This window comes from Dendrobates tinctorius, unplaced genomic scaffold (genome assembly GCF_039654945.1).
Source record: "Dendrobates tinctorius isolate UK_male_01 unplaced genomic scaffold, ASM3965494v1 ptg000243l, whole genome shotgun sequence".
Taxonomy (NCBI): Eukaryota; Metazoa; Chordata; class Amphibia; order Anura; family Dendrobatidae; genus Dendrobates; species Dendrobates tinctorius.
This window is the reverse complement of record NW_027361910.1, coordinates 1,713,810-1,735,760: the sequence shown is the minus strand read 5'-3', so window position 1 is coordinate 1,735,760 and position 21,951 is coordinate 1,713,810. Positions and strand designations below refer to the sequence as shown.

At 42.0% G+C, this 21,951-nt stretch overlaps 1 protein-coding gene across 3 annotated transcripts in view; it reads left to right on the top strand.

Annotated features, from left to right (window-relative positions):
• Positions 1–21,029, top strand: part of SFSWAP (splicing factor SWAP) — a 194,198-nt gene extending 173,169 nt beyond the window's left edge. For all 3 annotated transcript variants that reach the window (XM_073557037.1, XM_073557038.1, XM_073557039.1), the window contains 3 exons: positions 11,760–11,921; positions 17,960–18,032; positions 20,188–21,029. In XM_073557037.1, the coding sequence (XP_073413138.1) occupies positions 11,760–11,921; positions 17,960–18,032; positions 20,188–20,253 (301 nt within the window). In that variant the 3' untranslated portion in view covers positions 20,254–21,029. The remainder of the gene's footprint in view (positions 1–11,759; positions 11,922–17,959; positions 18,033–20,187) is intronic.
• The last annotated feature ends 922 nt before the right edge of the window (positions 21,030–21,951 follow it).

The following is a 21,951-nucleotide window of genomic DNA, read 5'->3' as shown; positions in this document are numbered from 1 at the left end:
GGCCTGGCCATCTGGTCCGCATCCATGGGAAGATGGATAGCATGGCCTACCTGGAGATTTTGGCCAAGAACCTCCACTCCTCCATCAAGGATCTTAAGATGGGTCGTCATTTCATCTTCCAACAAGACAACGACTCAAAGCACACAGCCAAGAAAACCAAGGCCTGGTTCAAGAGGGAAAAAATCAAGGTGTTGGAGTGGCCTAGTCAGTCTCCTGACCTTAACCCAATTGAAAACTTGTGGAAGGAGCTCAAGATTAAAGTCCACATGAGACACCCAAAGAACCTAGATAACTTGGAGAAGATCTGCATGGAGGAGTGGGCCAAGATAACTCCAGAGACCTGTGCCGGCCTGATCAGGTCTTATAAAAGATGATTATTAGCTGTAATTGCAAACAAGGGTTATTCCACAAAATATTAAACCTAGGGGTTGAATAATAATTGACGCACACTTGTATGTTTAAAATTTATTAAAATTTAACTGAGCAACATAACTTTTTGGTTTGTAAGATTTATGCATCTGTTAATAAATCCTGCTCTTGTGTGAAGTTTGAAGGCTCTAACTTATTTGCATCTTATCAAACCTGCTAAATCTGCAGGGGGTTGAATACTACTTGTAGGCACTGTAAATGAGGGAGCCGGTTCGCACCTTTGCTCTTTCATTTTAGGAAACTGTAGCGCTGGTATTCATCTATGCGTTAGATCAGTAAAATGATGCCGCTGCCGCCTATGTAACACACCATTGTGTGCATTGTCTAGAAAGCTGTCTTTTACCATTGACCAGAAATAACGGGCGTCCTTCATTATGTGTTTGTACAATGCCCTTATCTACATAGAAGAAGCCGTTCAGAGTTGCTGTCTCCGACTCCTTTTTATTTCATTTAGCCAGGCAATTACAGTATTAAATTAAGAATATTTGTCATTGCACGTGGAACACAATATACACAATTTGTTGGCTGTTTAGACATGTTCAGATAAAGCGAAAGCCATTAAGGTAATGCAGCGTTACCGTGCTAGCTTAATCCCTCCACAGGGAAGCCACAGGGTCATAGACCCCTCTCAGATATTAGTGAGACAGGCTGGAAAATGAGAGCGCCAACCAGGCTTTGGGGCAGCGCCTCCCTGTTCTTTTACTGTAGAGGTTTCTGAGCTTCCCATTGGTGGTAGTGAGAGTTTCTTGAGCCAAAGGCATGAGTTGGCCGGTTGCTCGGACAGTCTGTGAAACCGTCAGCTTGGTGACCAGCATTCATTTGGTTATCATTGTGCCAAAGTTTCCACAAATCCCAAAACAGACTTTGCATGAATACTAATTGTGAGAAAGATCTGAGTACTATAAAATTCCTGCGCTCCCGTACGTGGTGGTCCTGTTCTACTGTTCCACTGGACATGCTGGTCTTTTCTCACCATAGACATGGGCGTCATGACTGTCCTTCCTCTAAGAACATAACCATGACATGTTCCAAGGGATTTCTGGCAAAATGTAAAGAGTTGTCTGACCAAGAGATTTTATTTCTGTATAAACATTTACTTTATAAATGGATTACGGTATTTTGAAATTTATAGAAAGCAAATTTGCGTACCAGCTGCCCAGTAGGTATAACTTAGTCCACTCCAAAAGTAGTGATGCCTACCGCATCCAGAAGTCACGGGACCACTTGAGTCTGTGATTGTTTTTGTAGCAGTCAGGTGACTATAAGAATCATTGGCTTGCTGCAGACAATCACATCAGTCATGCGACTTCCAAATCCAGCACAGATCTTTGCAGGGCTGCTGGTAAGTGAATTAGGCCTCTTTCACACTTCAGTTGTTTGACATCAGTTGAAATCCGAAGACTTTAGAAAAAAACGGATACGCCATTTTTTTGGCGGAATCCGTTTTTTTCCCATTGACATATATTAGCGGCGGATTGTGACGGATGGTCGTCCGTTGTATCCGTTTTTTGACAGATCCGTTTTGATTTTAGCCTCCGCCGTCTGAAGTGGAAGGACAAAGGAACATTATTTCCGATGGCGGAACCGCTTTTTTATACGGAGCATGCCCAGAGGATTTTACATTTTACCATGCAAGCAATTTAACCCTAAATGCCGTTCTGGAACAGACCAAAAAAGCGCTCTCTCTTCTCTCTCTATCTTCCTTTATTTTTCATACACTGGCGGATCCATACACAAAACGGACCAGTGCATCCGTTTTTTACATAGCGGAAACGGATCCGTTTTTCCACACTTTGGCGGATTTTAACTGACGTCAAAAGACTGAAGTGTGAATGAGGCCTTAGCCTCAAGTCTTTATTTTAAAAGCAACTATACCTTTAAAGAAAAAATAATTTTCAGACAACTCCTTTAAAGGAAATCTGTCAGTAGGCTTTTGCTATGTAATCTGACAGCAGCATAATGTAGAGACAGACACTTGATTCCAGCAATGTATCACTTAGGTTTCTGCATGCAGCAGTTCTGATAAAATCACTGTTATCTCTGCCCAAGCTCGGATGTTGAGCTGTGTATAATCCCGTCCACACAGCACATTTTTGTGTACATTGTATAGTGAAAGAGCTGCTAATCAATACTGACAGTGTGGTTGGACTAGGAAGCATGAGGCCAGTTGTCCTGTACTGATATTCTCCCGCTGATAACACTCCTTGTATTGAAACCTCAAAAGACAGCCTAGTCACTGACACATCACTGTAATCAGGGTCTCTGCTCCTAAATTATGGTGCTCTTGGACTGCTGACAGATTCCCTTTGTGAGATTATACGTTAGATTTCAAGGGAGTGTCAGTGCAAATTGTTATAAAGTAAGCACATCTCCATATAGAGCAGTTTGCCATGACAAGAAGCAAATCTGTAGTTCCAAAATCCATGGGCTACTTTTCAAGCCAGCAATCTGCCTGCTGATGTCTTCCCACCCGCTTCATTGGTCCAAAGCTCTGGCTTGATTTGGCCCACTTTTGTTGATGAGAGGAGCTGGGCCTCCAGATTGACTGAGCGAGGGTACTCCAGTCGAGCTGTCCATGGTGCATCAGGTACCGAATTTGCTTTGTAATTGAAAGATCGTTTTTGCAAATTTTAGATCTATAGGTTTGCTGCTTCTCAGATCAAGATGCTGATGTTTAGAGAATGTGCTTATTTCAAAATGGAATTTTGTTCCAGCAGACTCCCTTTAACCCCTTCCCAACATGTGCAGTATATACACATCATAGTCGTAAGCACTTTTTCGACCGATGCACTATATATACAAGTTATGGCAATCTCCCGCCCACAGGAGACTGTGCGCGGGCAATCGCCGCTGATTGTCGGCTGATTCTGACAGCTGACACCCGGCACTTTAACACACTAATTGCTACGATCGATATTGATTACAGCATCTAGCAGGCATGCAGATGGTGGGAGTTCCCTGTTCTCTTTGGCATCCCCACGACGTCATCGTGAGGGGCCAATAGTTGTTTTGGTGACCTGATGTCCTCATGGCGACATCCGTGTCACCAGAGCTACTAAACTTGTTAAATTGTGCTCAGAGCATGATGTAGCAATTTTGTCTCAGTGCAGCCTTGATACTTTGTAAAGCATAGGAATGCTCCTTCATTCCTATGCTCTACAAGCGATCAGCCTGCAAAACGTGAAAGTCCCACAGTGGGACAAAATAAAAAATAAAAATTGTAAAAATATTTAAAAAAAAAATCGAAAATACAAAAAATTATATAATGTACCCATAGATAAATATTTTTATCGAAAAAAGTACACATTTGGTATCGGTGCATCCGGATCTACCCTGCCTATAAAACTGACCCACTAGTTAACGCCTTCAGTGAACACCATAAAGAAAAACAAAAACTAGGCAGAAAGCGATGCTTTATCATCATACTGCCAAACAAAGTTGAATAAAAGGCGATCAAAAAGACAAATGTATTTATGGTATCTCTGAAAACGTCATCTTGTCCCACAAAAACACAAGTCATCATACAGCTCCATTCGATGGAACAATACCGTATATACTCGCGTTTAAGCCGAGATTTTTCAGCCCATTTTTTGGGGCTGAAAGTTCCCCTCTTAGCTTATACGCGAGTCATATACACCAGGAGGGGGAGTGGGGGTGTCAGATCATACTGACACCCCCCCCGGCACGTCTCTGCAGCACCCCTGCTTGTCCCACGGTCTCCGGCTCCTTCAGTGGTCACATGGTACCGCTCATTAAAGACATGAATATGCGCATATTTATGACTTTAATGAGCGGTACCACGTGACCGCTGAAGGAAGGACAGGAGACCGTGGGAGAAGCGGGGCTGCAGAGACCGCGCCAGGAAGGGGGTAAGTATATGTAATATTCACCTGTCCCCAGTCCAACGCTGCTCGTTGCTGTCTGCCGCGTCTTCTGTAAGTGACATTTAGGCTGCAGAGGGCGCAGTGACGTCGTTAGTGCGCACCACGCCCTCTGCTGCCTGAACGTCACTGACAGGATGTGGCAGAGAGCGGCAAGCAGCGATGGAGCGGGGACAGGTGAATATCTCAGGTGCCGGGTCCGGAGCCAGCGACAGAGAGGTGAGCTTGTCATTTTTTTTTATTTGCAGCAGCATATGGGGGCATAATCTATGGAGCATCATATGGGGGCATAATCTATGGAGGATCTTATGGGAGCAGCATATGGGGGCATAATATATGGAGCATCTTATGGGGGCCGCATATGGGGGCATAATATATGGAGCATTTTATGGGGGCAGCATATGGGGGCATAATATATGGAGCACCTTATGGGGGCCACATATGGAGGCATAATATATGGAGCATTTTATGGGGGCATAATCTATGGAGCATCTTATGGGGCAGCATATGGGGCATAATCTATGGAGCATCTTATGGGGGCATAATCTATGGAACATCTTATAGGGCAGCATATGGGGGCATAATCTGTGGAGCATTTTATGGGGCCATAACTTTTATGGAGCAGCATATGGGGGCAAAATTTCTATTACAAAAATCTGAATTGAAAGCGATCAAAAATGTCATGTGCCCAAAAATGGTAGCAATAAAAGTCAACTGGTCCCACAAAAAACAAGCAGTCACATGACTGCTGAAATATGGAAAAATTATAAACTTTCAAAATATAGTTTTTGCACAAAAAAGTTTTTTAGTGTATGACAGCAGCCAAATGTAAAAACCCAACATAAATCTGGTATTGCTGTAACTGCACCGACCCAAAGATCAGTCGTCTAATCACTTATTCCGCACAAGGAACAGCGTTGAAAATAAATAAAACCAATTCTTCACCTGCTTGTTAACGTTTTCATTCTGCCTCACGACGTTCACAGTAAGACTCGGTTCACATTTATCCTGCGCTCCATGCTGAGCGCTTATATAGGGGTTTCTGTAAAAATATGTGAAATGTGATTCAGATGCAACCCCCAGCAAAAAATTCACTGTATCGAGGCAGATGGAGGCACTGTGGATGCAGTGTGGCTGTCTATGATCCAGCAGTGTCCATCTTTTTGTGTGCATAAAATTGCTGTTGGCCACAGTTTTTTGCATTTCTGAATAAAAGAACATTGCTGAACAGAGATAAGAACTCCAGAGTAACTGCTGCCTTATTATAGTGAATGGATCATTTTGTGGGGTTTCATCTGAATTCGGAAAACCCCAAAAATAAGTGCTCAATGTAGGGCACCAGATAAATGTGTTGCCAAACATTATGTAAAATGTTCCCAGTAAAAGCCACCCCCACCTCCCCCCAAAAGAAATTCGGCAAATTCTACACTCCAAAATCCAAATGCCCCCTCCCTTCTGAGCCCCACAGTGTGCTTAAATCACATTTAGCGTACACATTTCTGTAACGATGAGAGCTCGCCTAATTTACGGGTGCATGTCCCCAGAAGCATGAGCTTTGGCATAACATGCTGGTCACTACAACGGCAGTTGTCAATTCTCACTCTGCAACATCCAATGCTGCTTGTTTATGGAAAACGCCCATGGAGTCAAAATCTTCATTACACCTGTAGATAAATTCTCAACGGGGTATAATTTCCAAAATAGGGTCACTTGAGGGGGGATTCTGCTCTTGCACTTAGGGGCTTTGTATATGTAGTCCACAAGCTGTTCTAGGAAAATCTGCGCTCCAGGAGGCAAATACTGCGTGTGGCTAACCAGTGCTCTACAGCCATATATGGGGTATTCCTACATTCAGCAGAAATTGTGGAACAAATTTTGGTGCCATTTTTACCCATTTCCCAGTCTAAAAATATAAAATCCGGGGCTAATAACAAAATTTTGGTGGTGAAAATGTAATTATTTTTTTCTTCATTGCCCAATGGTATAAAATTCTGTGACATACCTGTGGTGTCAATATGATCACTGCACCCTTAGATGAATTCATTGAGAGGTGTAGTTTGTAAAATGGTCTCTCTTATGGGAGATTCTGTTCTTCTAGTACTTCAGGGACTCTTCCAATGTGACATGGCACCCTCAAACCAGTCCAGCAGTCCAGTCCAATATGGCGCTTCTACCCTTCTGAACTTTGCACTGTGCCTCAAAAGTAGTTTTCAACCTTATATGTGCACTTAGGAGAAATTACACATCAAATTTTGGGTTACCTTTTCTCCTGTTACCGTTCTGAAAATAAAAAATTTGGGACTAACATAAAATTTTTGTGGGGAAAATGTGATTTTTTTTTTTTCTTTTTTCACGGCTCTACGTTACTAAGTTTTGTGAAGCACCCGGGGGTTCAAGGTGCTCACCATACATCTAGATACATTCCTTAGGAGGGGGGGGGGGTTTCCACTTTTTTGGCACTTCAGGGGCTCTCCAAACATGACATGGCATCTGCTAATTACTCCAGCAAATTTTGCATTTAAAAAGTCAGATGGCGCGCTTTCCTTTTTGAGCCATTTTGTGCACCCAAACAGTTGTTTTCTATCTGCATGCCCAGGAGAAATTGAACAGTGCATTTTGGGGTCCATTTTTTCCTGTTACCCTTGTGAAAATAAAAAATAAATTCTTGAAAATATTGGATATTGATGGTCAACTTTTAGCCCTTATAATTACTAGCAAAAAAAAAGTTTTCAAAAATTGTGCTGAAGTGAAGTAGATATGTGCGAAATGTTATTTATTAACTATTTTGTGTGACCTATCTCTCTGATTTAAGGGCATAAAAATAAAAAGTTTGAAAATTGCAAAATTTTCGCCAAATTTCCATCTTTTTCACAAATAAACGCATGTGATATTGAAGAAAATGGGGGTTTGTCTTATAATCCGAACGCAGGCTTACTGGAGGCTTGCGGCAGTGGTGTAGCAGCGTCCCTTCCTCAGGGAACCGGCGGTGGCAAAAGTTTGGCGATACAGAACCTCTGTGTCGGCGACGAGCAGTGTGGAGTGCATCATTGGTTTCCTTGTGGCCATCTGCCTGAAGCCGTGGGCCACCGGAGGCGGCGCGGATTGAGATCTTAGCTATCCACTCACGCTCCATTTTCCTGAGGCTGTGGACTTCAGGAAAATGGCCACTGGAGGCTGCGTGTGCGTGGATTGAGATCTCAGCTGACCTCTTGCGCGCCATTTTCTTGAGGCTGTGGACTTGAGGATAATGGTGGCCGTGTGTGCACCGATTGAGATCTCAGTGGCTCTCAGCTTCAGGAAAATGGCTGCCGAAAAACCAATGATGCACTCGGCTCTGCTCACCGTAGACACCGGGCCACAGCATCGCCATATTTCTGCCACCGGCATCCTGAGGAAGGCACTGTGCTCCATGCAACACGCTCTGCCTCACCACTGACACTGGATCCGCCGCATCACACAGCTGTGATACCCCGCTTTCTGCAGCGCTGCCCCACTTCTGTCTCCACCGGCTTCCTGTGGAAGGGACCATGCCTCCTGTGACCCCCACTCTACAACCGCCGGCCCTCAGGTAAGATACCTTAAATTAGGACAATAAGACGGACCCCATCTAAGGCTAGTTTCACATTAGCGTTTTTTTGCGCAGCGCATCGGGCGCATAAAAAACGCAAAGAAAAACGCAAAACAAACGCGCGTTTTTTTAACGTCATGCGCACGCTGATGTGTAAAAAAAACGCAGCGTTGTTTGCGTTTTACATGCGTTTTTTGCATGCGTTGGCGTTTTTTATGCGCATGCGTTTTTAAGTGTGACGTTTTTTCCATTGTCTAGAGAACATTCTAGACTTGTTTAACTCAAAAACGCATGCGCAAAAAAACGCAAGCGTGCGCAAGACCATGCGCACGCATGCGTTCCCATAGGCTCCAATGTGGTGTTTTTGCGCATTCCGTGCGCAAGCGTGCGCATGCGTTTTTTTGACGAGACAGGGCGGAACCAAAAATGCAACATGTTGCGTCTGGCGCGCCTGGCGCAAAAGACAAAAAAACGCATGCGCACGAAAACGCAAGTATGCGCAAGACCATGCGCACGTCATGTTAAGTATAGGTGCGCAGTGCGCATGCGCACGGGTGCGCACGATGCGCTGCGCACAAAAGCGCTAATGTGAAACCAGCCTTAGCAACAACAAAAAAAAAAAAAAAAAAAGATTTTTATATTTTCCACCCCAAAAATTTGGGGTGGTGCGTCTTATAGTCCGAAAAATGCTGTACTTCTTAATTTGACACTGGTCATAATTGTAAAACTTGGCCTGATCACGAAGGTGAAAACAGGCTCAGGGGTGAAGGGGATAAACTGCATCCTAAATGATATACCATTTTAGAGCAACCACCACAATTAAATCAGTCAAAAAGGTATTGAATTAGATCACTCCATTTTAGCATTACATTCTCAAGTAAACAGTCTGAGGAGTGCATGGCGGAGATCCAGCGTGTATTTTACTATCGTAGATAGTTAAGTGGTCACTGCTCTACAGTATATCGTGCCTGGCCAAAAGTATCACAAAGACCGCAATCTATACACACAGAGAGGCTGGTATGCTTGGTACATTGCAAGCTTGTGGTACATAGATGGACATGATATTGCAGATGTACAGCAACTGAAGAACTAAGGCTAGTTTCACATTTGCGTCTTTGTGCGCAGCGCATCGTGCACATGCGTTTGCGGTTTTTATGCGCATGGGTTTTCTAGAACTCCATCAATGGGATGCCAGTGGGCGTGTGTCATGTGAAGGGGGGTGGTTTAAACCAGTGACTAGACATGTTTACTCCTAAAACGCACGCGTACACCTGCATTCCCATAGACTGTAATGCGTTGTTTTGATGCATTCCGTGCGCAAGCGTACGCAACTTTTTTTTATGCCTTTGGGCAGACCCAAAAATGCAACATGTTGCGTCTGGCGTGTCTAGACGCACACCTTCAAAGAACGCACGCAGACGAATGCATGCAAACGCAAGAACATGCGTACGCAATGTTAAACATAGGTATGCATAGCGCATGCGCATGGATGCGTACGATGCGCTGCGCACAAAAACGCTAATGTGAAACCAGCCTAAGCTGGATGTAGAGTTGGGCTTTAGGACTATCTAAGGATGCTTCCATTCATTTACAGAAGGCAGAGGTTTTAAAAATTAGTGAGACAAAGCATATTAGAAAATTAGAAAATTGCTAAATGTTTCATCCTTAGTGAAAGCCTCGAAGTCTGCCCCTTATCCAGTCTGATAAGTGGATCCAGCCTGAAATAAATGTCCCCCTCATCCAAAGCCAGAGAGAGAATTGTATGCTCCTCTGCCATTCAGCACACTTAGGATACAGTTGGCTTCCTTTTTATGCCCGCTTCTAGGCACAGGCCCATCTAAAATGTTTACATTTAATTATTGATGGGCAGATGTGACCAGAAGACGCTCCACTTCTCCCCCTTTTTACAGTCTGAAATCTGCCGTTAATATGATCCAACAAACTAGAGGTTGTTTGTTTTTGGCGCATTAAACCTCCAATAAATAATTTCCTCATAGAGCGCCATAAAACCCAGGGTGGAAAATGACTTAATTTATTTCTCTTGAAAACACGATAAATGAGATCTCCCTTGTGAGCCACATCTCCTTGTGTTAAACAGCTACTGACTACACCATCGGGTACTACACGATTAAACAGTGTGCTGCTTCTGTATCGGTAGTTTTATGTTGTTGGCGGACAGGAGATGAAACACTGTTACATTCACTTTGTGTAGTCTGTATGTGATTAGACATATTGATCTGATGGAAAAATCTACAGGATTTTCATATTTCTATGTGGAAAAATGTCTCAGCTTGTGGATGACAAGTAAAACCAGGCCCTTTCCTGACATTCTGTGCAGGTTAAAAAAAAAAAAAAAAAAGCCTCCGATCAAATACAACTTTTTTTCGGATTATAAGACGCACCGCAAATTTTGAGGAGAAAAATAGGGAAAAAATTTTTTTTAATAAAATGGTGCTTATAATCCATGCGCCTTATTGCTTACCGGGGGTGGTGGCTGCGGTGAAGCTGGGTCCCAGGGTCGCTCCTGGAGGAGGCAGGAGTGGGGTGATGCTGCAGGCTGGGATGAGGGGTGTTCCGATGTGCGATGTTCCGATGTGCAGCGCACCGCTGCGGGTATTCGGGGCTGCTGCGGGTGTCCGGCGGTGCTGCCCGATGGTTCTGTGGTGTGTCCGGTGCTGCCGGGACTCTGCTGACATTTTGTGAAAGGCCAGAGCCCCGGCAATTCCATGTTTTCCTAAGCGGTGCCATTTTAATGCACGATAAGGGCATAATGGAATACTTCCCTGGAGCTGGGTGGCCAGACACTGGTTCACCCTTGCTTATTCCTTTCATAATCAATATAAGGACATTAGTATTGCTTTTTATGGTAACTTCTTCACCCCTGGCTAATCCACTTAAGCCACATCCTTTCTGACTTTTGACTGCTTCCGATCTGTGCTGTTGATTGACCGTGCCCATTTTTTTTAACATACTTTGCAGTGCATTATTCTGTAGTGTTAACGATTGATTTTTTTGACTTTGTATTTTGATGCTGTGAGCAGTGCTGGAGTCGGTATGTGATAAGAGCAGTTGTTTAATGAGTAGATGGCCTGCAATAAAGATCAGCACTAAAGGTCAACATAATTATATTTTCTCCGAAAAGCAGGCAGGAGTTTAAGGGAAACTGTCACCTGTTTATGCCACCTAATCTGAGAACAGCATAATATAGAGACAGAGATCCAGATTCCAGCGATCTGGCACTTACTGGACTGTTCGTGTCGTTTTGATGATACTATTGTTTAATCAGCAGAATATTATCATTAGAGGACTAGTAAACCTGCTGCCAGGTAGTCAAGCATATTCATGAGCTCTATATAACCCCACCCCCACCACTGATTGACAGCTTTCTATTCATATACAATGTACACAGAAAGCTGCCAATCAGGGTTATGGGCGAGGTTATAGAGCTCCACATTCAGAGAACTGCTAGATCTGCAGCAGAGAAAAGTTATTTTATAAAAATGTCAGCAGATCTAGTGACACATCAGTGGAATCAGGGTCTCTGCCTCTACACTATGCTGCTCTTAGATGGAGTAACAAAAACCTAGTGACAGATCCTCGTTAAAATATAAAACATTGATGACCGACATTTGTGCTGATCTGTCCAGTCAGAAGTTGTGCTCATAAGATGGCGCTGCGGGACCGGAGTAGCTCCGAAAAACGGTGAAGATGCCGGAGGGCGAGTATGTGACCAGGTCAGGGGATTTGCTTTTAATGCACCACTCCAATAGTGAAAAAAAAAAACCCTGTAGTGGTGCTTTTAATATCCTGTATGGAATCTTCCTTTTTGCTGCTAGATTCTTTCTGCAATGTGTTTCTAATCCACATTTGTTTCCTTTCAGGAGCCCACGTGGAAATGAGAAGAAAAGATATTTTAGATCAGAGTCGAAGTCCAAGCCAAGATCTCGTTCCCGGTCTCCCAGCAGACATCGGGCACAGAGTTCAGTACACTCAACTAGTATCTCTCCCGTGGAGAGCAGGGGATCTAGTCTAGAGCGGTACAGGTAACTCAGTTCATGCACTTGTTTTCTGAACACCGTGTAGCATACCTGCTGCTTCACAAAGCCTGAATTCCTTTAAAAGTCATTTTTACATTATTTACATCATGGAAAGTAGAAAAAAACCTTTAACGATTTTTGAACAATATTGAACTTTAAAATTCACCCAAAATGTTTTGAATTAAAGGGAACCCGGGACCTAGAGATGAGGTCATACAGCATATATAGCTTTGCAATGCTACCCGGCCGCCTCTGCGGGTAAATAGTGTTTTTCGAGGCCCCCAGTTATTTTTAATTCTTTTTCACTGCTTAGTTTTTCCTAGAGGACATTGTTGAACTCGACACCGAATATAACAGTGGATGCAGAACATAATATGTTTGATTGCAAATTTCTCTGCAACAGAGGCAAAATTAAAAATAAAGTATTTGGCACCTAATGACTTAACTTTTAAGTCCAAGTGAGTTGCTATCTGATAACATCCTTTTCCACATCAAACGTTAAATACCATATATACTCAAGTATAAGCTGACTCCAGTATAAGCCGAGGCACTTAATTTTACCACAAAAACTGTGAAAGCTTATTGACTAGAGTATAAGCCGGGTATGCATTTTCCCCCTCACACCCATCCTGGTCTGCATGGCCCCCTCCTCATCCCCATCCTGGTCTGCATGGCCCCCTCCTCTTCCCCATCCTGGTCTGCACGTCCCCCCATCCTGGTCTGCACGTCCCCCCTCATCACCATCTCGGTCTGTGCGGTTCCCTCATCCCCATCCTGGTCTGCACTGCCCCCCCTCATCCCTAGCCTTGTATGCTTGGCCCCCATCAAAAAAAGATTTTAAAAAAAAAAGCCATCCTACTTAACCCCTTAACGACCACTGATACGCTTTTTAACGGCACTGAGAAATAAGTGTATAGTGCCCCTCAACGTCTGAATTTTTCCAGGGACTCTGCGACCGGTATCACCCCCTTAGTTAGGTAAAAATAATAAAATAATTTATTTTGAATTTTCCATTCGGGTTATAGTTGGGATTATAGCTAAGGTTAGGGTTATAGTTGTGGTTATAGCTAGGGTTGGGCTAGGGTTATGGTTGGTGTTATAGTTAGGGTTAGAGTTGGGCTAGGGTTATGGTTGGGGATAAGGTTAGGATTGGGGTTATCGTTGGGGTTAGGGTTATGGTTGGGGCTAGGGTTGGGGTTATAGCTCAGGTTAGGGTTGGGCTAGGGTTAGGATGGTGTTGTGGTTAGGGTTATGGATAGGGTTAGAGCTAGAATTGAGGGGTTTCCACTGGTTAGGTGCATCAGGGGGCCTCCAAATGTGACATGATGCCCACCATTGATTCCAGCCAATTTTGGGATCGAAAACTCAAACGGTGCTCCCTCCCTTCTGAGCACTGCCATGCACCCAAACAGTGGCTTTCCCCCACATATGGGGTATCTGCGTACTAAGGAGAAATTGCACAACAAATTTTGTGGTCCATTTTCTCCTGATACCCTTGTGAAAATAAAAAGTTTGGTTCCAAAGTAAAAAATTTTTGTGAGAAAAGTAAAATGTTAATTTTTCTTTCCACATTGCTTTATTTCTTGTGAAGCACCTGAAGGGTTAATAAACTTCTTGAATGTGGTTTTGCGCACCTTGAGGGGTGCAGTTTTTAGAATGGAGTAACTTTTGGGTGTTTTCTGTTATATTGACCCCCAAACTCAATTCAATGTGAAGTGGTCCATTAAAAAAAAAAAATGATTTTGTAGGAAAAATGAGAAATCCCTGGTCAACTTTTAACCCTTATAACAAAATTAATTGTTTCCAAAATTGTGCTGATGTAAAGTAGACATGTGATAAATATTACTTCTCTGTTTTATGTGGTATTACTGTTTGGTTTACATGCCAAAACAGCAGAAACCCCCACAAATTACCCTATTTTGGAAACTACACCTCTTGAGGAATTCATCTTGGGGTGTAGTGAGCATTTTTAACTATTAGGCAATTCACAGAATTATATAACATTGGCTGTCTAAATGGAAAATTACCATGTTTATCACTAAAATGTTGCTTTGGCCCCTAGTTTTTAATTTTCAAAAGTAATAATAGGAACAAAATAAACTGTACAATTTGTTACTCAATTTCTCCTTAGTACGCCAGTACTCCATATGTGGTCAAAAACTACTCCTGAGGCAAAGTGCACAGCTCAGAAGGGAAGGAGAACCATATTGGAATGTAGATTTTGTTATGGTTTGGCGTGCTATGACCTAGTAGAAGAGCCCTTGAGGTGCGAGAACAGCAGAATCCCTCCCCAAATGACCCTATTTTACAAACTACACCTCTTACTGAATTCATGCAAGGGTGTACAGTAGGGTGACCGGATCTCATATGGGGGGGGGAAAAAATGTCGGAATCTTGTTCGTCTGGACCCCACAAAACTATTCCCCTTTCCAGATATTGAGAGAGCCAAAATTTGAGCTCGATCAAACGACGTTAACCCGTGCCGCTCGTCGCTCAAAGTTTGAAAAAATCCAAATTGAGGTATTTTAAGATTTAGGTATTTTGCATAGTCTGTTAGACTATAAAGAATGTGACGACAACATTGCAGAAATAGCCCTGACCAAATTTTCGAACCATTTGTGGTATTTGAATGCAGAGTTGGTGGGATTATCGTTTTTTGATCCCACCATTACAGACAATGAAAAGTTGTTAATGGCTAATAAATTGCTCAGTAGCACAGATGAACCATCAGAGCACGCTAACCTACATGAGTTGATAATTTTACATAGTTATCTAATCTATTCTAGAGCTTTTGTTAAAGTAGTTTTTGAAACGTCAGAATATAATGCTCGGCATTTGCTTACAACTTGCAGGACATATTGCTTTGTTCTTCATCTTTTGTCAGAAGGTCATTAAAGTCGGTTACTTCCTACCTCTTTTAATTTTTCTTTCCTAACTTTTGGATTTACAACCCTAGCGTGCTCTGATGGTTCATCTGTGCTACTGAGCAATTTATTAGCCATTAACAACTTTTCATTGTCTGTAATGGTGGGATCAAAAAACGATAATCCCACCAACTCTGCATTCAAATACCACAAATGGTTCGAAAATTTGGTCAGGGCTATTTCTGCAATGTTGTCGTCACATTCTTTATAGTCTTAACAGACTGTGCAAAATATCTAAATCTTAAAATACCTCAATTTGGATTTTTTCAAACTTTGAGCGATGAGCGGCACGGGTTAACGTCGTTTGATCGAGCTCAAATTTTGGCTATCTCAATATCTGGAAAAGGGGAATCGTTTTGTGGGGTCCAGACGGACAAAATTCCGACATCGATTTTTTGCGGTCACCCTAGTGTACAGTGATCATACTGACACCGTGGGTATGTCACAGAATTTTATACCATTGGGCAGTAAAGAAAAAGTAATTACATTTTTACCACACAAAAAAAATTCCGCCCCAGAGTTCACATTTTTGCACTGTGAAATATGTAAAAATTATATCAAAATTTGTCACAATGTCTCCTAACGTGGCAATACCCCATATGTGTCTGTACAGTACTGCTTAGCCACATGGCGAGACTCTGGATGGAAGGAGCGCTATTTGACTCTTGGAGAACAAATTATCATAGAATAGTTGGTTGACTCCATACACAGAGCCCCTAAGTGCCAAACTAGCAGTGTCCCCTCTCAAGTGACCCCGTTTTGGAAATTACACCTTTCTGGAAGTTTATCTACAGGTGTAGTGGCGATTTTGACTCAGTAGATGTTGAGTGAAAATTGCAAATCTGCCACTGTAGTGCCAAAGTGCATTGTAGTGTCCATACATTGTGTCCAGCTCGTTCTTCTGGAAACATGCACCCGGTAAATTAGGCTGGCTCTCATCACTACATAAATTCCAAATATGTAGACATTAAATGTGGTTTAGGCACACTATGGGGCTCAGTAGGGAGGGGGCATTTGGATTTGGGAGTGCAGAATTCTGTGGATTTCATATTGGGACGAGCCATAGCGCTTTTCCAGAGCTTTTTGCACTACCAGTAATCCATAAGCCCCTTATATTGCCGTTAACACATGACGCACCTAAGTGGGGGCTTTTTTGTGGATTGATTTAAAGCTTTTTTGTGGAGGGGGGATATTTTACATAACGTTTGGTATCGTATTTATCTGGCGCTTTATGCTGAGCACTTACATCGGGATTTCCACCTAAATGTGATGTGATTCAGATGAAACCCCCCGAGGGGGATATTCTGTCTGGCCTCTGTTCAGCAGTGTCCTTATTTTCTTAAGGGCACAAAACTGTAATTGAATACATTTTTATGCACGCCTAACAAGACGAACACCTCTGAATCATACGCTAGATGGCGTACACAGTGTATCCATCTGCCTCATTATTAGGAATCTTCCATCGGAAGTTCCATCTGAATCATGTATTTCAGAGATTTACATGGAAACCTCAAGTGTACGCACTCGGCGTAGTGCACAGGATAAATATGAGCCGAGCCTTTTTGTGATCGCTGGGAGGCCGAATGAACAAATCAACAGCATGTGAAGAGTTGGGTTATTTATTTTTTACGCCCCTCCTCTTGCAGTTTAAGTGATTAGAAGCTTTTTTTTTATCCGGGGCGGTGTGATTACAGCGATACCAGATTTATATTGTTTTTTGTGTGTGTGTTTAGCTGCTGTCACACGGTAATTTTTTTCTTTTCAAAACAAAGTTTTTGCAATGCCTTTTTTTTTTTTTTTTTTTTTTTTAGCTATAATTTTCATGTGAAGACTTGTTTTTAGGCACACTTTTTTCTTTTTCTGATTTTTGGGATTTAGACTGGGGAAAAAAAAAACTACTCAGCTGACTGAGCTGTATGGCAACTTTTTTTTTAGGTTCTCAGCTATACCAATTTTATTTACATTTGTCTTTTTTATCGCAATTTATTCCTTTCAATTTGAAGGTATGATGAAAAAGCATAGATTTTTGCCACATTTTTAATTATTACTTTTAGAGTGTTCACTGAAAGGGTTAAATAGTGTGACTGTTTTATAGGTCGAGTTGTTCCATGTGTGGCAATACCAAATGTGTACCTTTTTGGGTTCTGGTCTAAGCAGACCTTCATAGCTGACACGTTAGGAGGTCGGTATATGACCTGCTGTCATGGCAACCATCTGGCCCCCATGATGATGTTTTGGGGACGCCGATTGGACGGGAGAGCCCCCTATCTCTCTTTTCCTTTTAAATGTTGCAATCGCTATTTATTGCAGCATTTAGGGGGTTAAAATGCCCGAGGCACTGCTGGCTTCGCTCCTGGGCATTGAGAGCCGTGTCTCGGCTATGACTTAAGCAGAACTCCCGGCGATCATGCCCGCTCGATTGCCAGGACATACCGGTCCGTTAAGTTGCGGTAATGCGCTGCAAAATAGGACTTACTTGTACCCAGGGCTGTGGAGTCGGTATAAAATCGACTGACTCCTAAAATATATAATAAATTGTTTACAGCAGTACAATGCGCAGGATGTGCTGTAAAGGTTCTCATAATAATTTGGGAAATTCCTGAAATGTTCTATAAATGTCTGTTCTGTTCCTGATCTAAGGATCTCTGCTTTTAATGGCGGTGAATCTGTGCTGCACTTTATGTACATGCGCAGTAAAGACCAATGCTGTTGGGTTGGAGTCAGAAGTCAGAAAAATTGAGTCTGAGGTGGAGTCAGTTAGATCTGTGTACATGTATTTAGTATAATTGTTGCCATTTTTTTATGAAGATACACACTTATATTACAGTTAAGAATTTGGGAAAATTATAATTAAAACTTTTACATCACAACCTGCACTGAACTACTGTATCCCATTTATTATATATTTTCACAGTCTGAGTTGGTCCATTTTACACTGACATGGACTTCAACTCCACAGCCATGACGTAAACAGTAGATTATTTTCTGATAATGGTGATTTCAGAGAGGTTCTGACCTGTTAATGCCATGTCAGTGTGCGATCTGCCTTTCAGAAACCAGTTTTTGCATTCTTGATCTATACAGCTGAAGTGTAATGGAATAATTCCTTTTTTCTTGCAGGAACAGGTCCAAGGACAAAGATGGCCACATTGCATCAGAAATTGTCTCTTCTGTACAGACCAAAATAACTCAGGTAAATTTATCATAACTACATGTTAATAAATAATGAGAATTCTTCAAGGGAAAATTAATTGTAACATTCGCTTTAGCATCAGTGGATTTTATTTTCAGGCTCTGAAAGAAAAAAATAAATTTCCATGGATAACGTCTAATAATGTGAGAGCTCTGTATTAAATCTTAAAACTGGAGCTTCTCTCAGAACATAGTGTGCATGAAGCTCGCGAAGCTGTTGGCTTGGATAATCTGCCCTTTAGCAGGGGAACAGGATTCTGTAAGCATCTTAGAAAATGTTAACAATTCTCGACTCATCCATGCATGTCATCATAGAACTTCAGCCAATTAAGGGTTAATCCCTCAGGTTCACATTTCACTTGTGGGTAATGAGTGGTAATTGCAGTGTGAAATATTGTTAATTATCTGGATCTACTAAGCTGCCTTCCCATTGTTGGCTAGAACAGATTAGACCCTAATTGATAATGTCAGCACAGGTTATAGGTTAAATGAAAGAAGTAATTAAACACCAGCAAGGCGTGCAGAGATCTGCAGTGCATTGAGAAAAAGGCACGGGGGAAATTCTAGTTTTACCAGTCTACAGCGATCATATGCTAAATGTAGAGGCTTCCAGATTGTAATCCTGAAGAGGTAAGCCTTTACACAATTTTATTCTTTATTTTGGTCTACAAAGGCTAACTTTTTGTAATATCATCTGACTGATTCCCTTTCCGTGTACTAAGTAAGCACATATCCATATAGGGCAGTTTGCCCCAAGAAATCTTCCCTATCGGTCCAAAATGAATTGTCTACATTTTATGAAAATGCGTTTTAACATATTATGCAGATTACCGTACATGCTTAGTGGTGCATGAGTGGGCCTGTATAGGCTAAAGCAGTTCTGGTTGGACACGCTGGCCAATTCTGCCACTATTGGCCCTTTTGGACTTGACAACAGTAGTTTTATTTTGGCCAAAACTGTCCCTACTGAATTCATGCACATACCGCCATTTTGTATGCACAGAACAGCGGGTTGGCCAACTTCAGGAGAAAGTCTATTTAGCACACATGCAGGTTTTAACTAGAGACACTACTGACACCGTTAACACCTGTCAAGTGCATGTCAGTGAGGGTAGAGTAGGCCAGCCTGATTGACTGTGGGATGTTGATTAGAACCGTACAGCCCTGTCTAAGAGGCACGGAGCTGATATTTTGCCTAATACATTAGTGAACGGTTTCCTGAGATGTTGACCACATATTTTGGCGCATAAAGTGGGATTCCTCTTAGGCAAGCTGCCTTCTGTGTTAACTTTATAACTTCAGAACTCCACTTAACAATCAGGTATGTTTCTGGCTAAAATCCGGCCTAGTGCTGTTGTAAGAAGGTGTGTATGAGTGATTCTCACTAAACAATTCCATATAAACGTAAGTTATTTTGGGTGACTAGTCTATAATCAGTAGGAGTAATATAGACGAGAAAATGAATTTTCAGGACCCTGGTCTAGTGGCCACATCAGTAGTCTGTAACCAGCAGAAGAGGGTCCTGTTGACATAATATCGTGATGGGCCTACATAACAGAAGAGGTTCCTGTGATCCCAGTAGTTAGGAGGTAGCTTGCAGGGCGCCCGACTGGTGATCACAGACTAAGTTTGTGGTCACTGGTCCAAGGTCTTGTGCCTTGATTCGCTCCGCTCTAGAGCATTTTATATTGCATGAATATATTCCATCTGAAGGTTTCTACATGTGTTAAGTCATCAGTGATATTTTATGCTTTATGTACATTACACTCATCATTATGCGCTGATGTCAGATATTCCTGTAACAAAGGTTCCTGGGCTTATGGCGCCTAAGATGCCTCTGTCTCACTGATTTTTCTTGGCATTTATTCAGAAACATAAAGAACAAACTGGCAGATACAATATAACAAATGCAATAACCCAATATAGAAATAGAACACAATGTAGAGTATCTGCCTGGGTCATTTGACACTTGATTATGCTGTTAAATTATATTAGCAGTTTAAGTAGAAGTGTAAAAGATTGTCATTTGCTGCCTGGAGATTTCTTCAGAATCGGTGTGTTTCATGTAAAAGTATGTGTATTGAAAAATTCTCTCTGTAGTTCAGTGATGCGTCTCCAGTAAAATGTAATGTTCATTATGTGTGTTTCCTTCCCAGGATTTAATGGCTAAAGTAAGAGCAATGCTGGCAGTGTCAAAAAACATGCGCACCGGTGCCTCCTGATATGCTCAATTATAGAGGGAACAAGAAGCTACGTCACAGGCGGAGATCCTAGATCAGTTTTCCACTTTTATGCTGTAATTCTACATGATTTCCATGTGAAATCAAATTACAAATGGTCAATTTTTTATTGACCTTTTACTTTCGAATGTTGCAGAGATACATTTCCCATGATGTCTATCAACCCATATGTTCCAAGATATGAAAGTCACATCGTTGTGTGTATAAAGTGGTTGTCCAGCCTTGGGGTACAAGTCTGCAGTTGCCCTATGTGATTGAACACTAGTGAATCCTCAAAGTGCGCATGTCTAGTTGGAATGTGGCCAGAAGTATGCAGATCGCATACTTGCTGTCACATGACTTCTTGCATCGGAGAATCCTCATAGTGCTCAGTATGAGCTCTGTGAGGATTCACAAATCTGCAGCCACATGGTGACTGCAGACTTGTACCCTACGGCTGGTCAATTACTTTTATGTCTGCCTCACACATTCATGAAACATTCTGTGCTTGGATTGATCTGGTCTCCTGACCTGAGCTAGTTATCTGATGGGCCTTATATGAAGATAGCTCAGGTCAGGAAATCCAGAGGTGGTGCCAGATATTCCTATCCAAGCACATGTCGTGTGAAACCGGCCTAACTATCTGGTGGTGCTTCCTGGGACATGTAGATCAGCAACATTTGTCATTTTGCAGGATACTTTATAAATTGACCAGCATAAGACCCTGTGTATATTTGTATATATTATGTTTGTGTAATAAAGTACTATAAAAAAAAAAATTTTTTTATTTTTATTTTTTAAGGGGAAAGGTTTTAATTTTGCATGATTCTTCAACATATGCGTATTAAAGAAGTTGTCTACTTTCCGTAAGGAAAACCTGTCACTAGGTCAAACTTGGCCTGTTTTCGCTCTTATTTCCGCTGTTCCCTCATGTATTCAATTTGGATTTTTTTTTTTGTTTTTAATCCGACATATGGATTCAAACAAATGGACACTTTTTATTTAGTGCTAATTTTTATAGTCTTTACCAATGGAGTGTGGCTCACATGAATTTCTGAAAGGATGTCTTTGTATACTTGGGAGCGCAATGCCCCTTAGGTAAGGACCATAAAAATTAGCACTAGATAAAACGTCCATATCTATGCACCCATATAGCTGATTAAGAATAATTTTACGGTCTACTGCTCAATGCCTATGTTGCCTGTCACCTCTTCACTCTATCGTCAGTGACCAGTCTCAAATGCAAGGTATGCATCGCTTTCCTTTTTTTTTTTTTTTTTTTTTTTTTTTTTTTTTTTTACTGTAAAGCTTGTAAGTGCTGCTCTGAAGCTGGCCTGATTGCTGAATACAGCCAGCTTCAGTGCTACTGCCCTCCTGCAGGGCTGCAGAGTTAAAGCTGCCTCTTTGTGCAGCATAAAAGAGCTCAGTATGCAAGAGCATGGCTCAGCCATGCTAATAGTGCAAACTGTCAATCCGCAGAAGCACAGGAAGAGGGAGCCGTGCATTCCTGAAGATAGAATATGCGACAAGCCGTTTAAGGATGCTCATATCTGAAAATGCCTTCAACACTTCTCCAGGTTATACAGTGGGGGGGGGAGTATTTAGTCAGCCACCAATTGTGTAAGTTCTCCCACTTAAAGGGAAGGTGCCGTGATTTTAATTTTTGTATAATTATTGATTATACTAAACTGCTGCCCACTC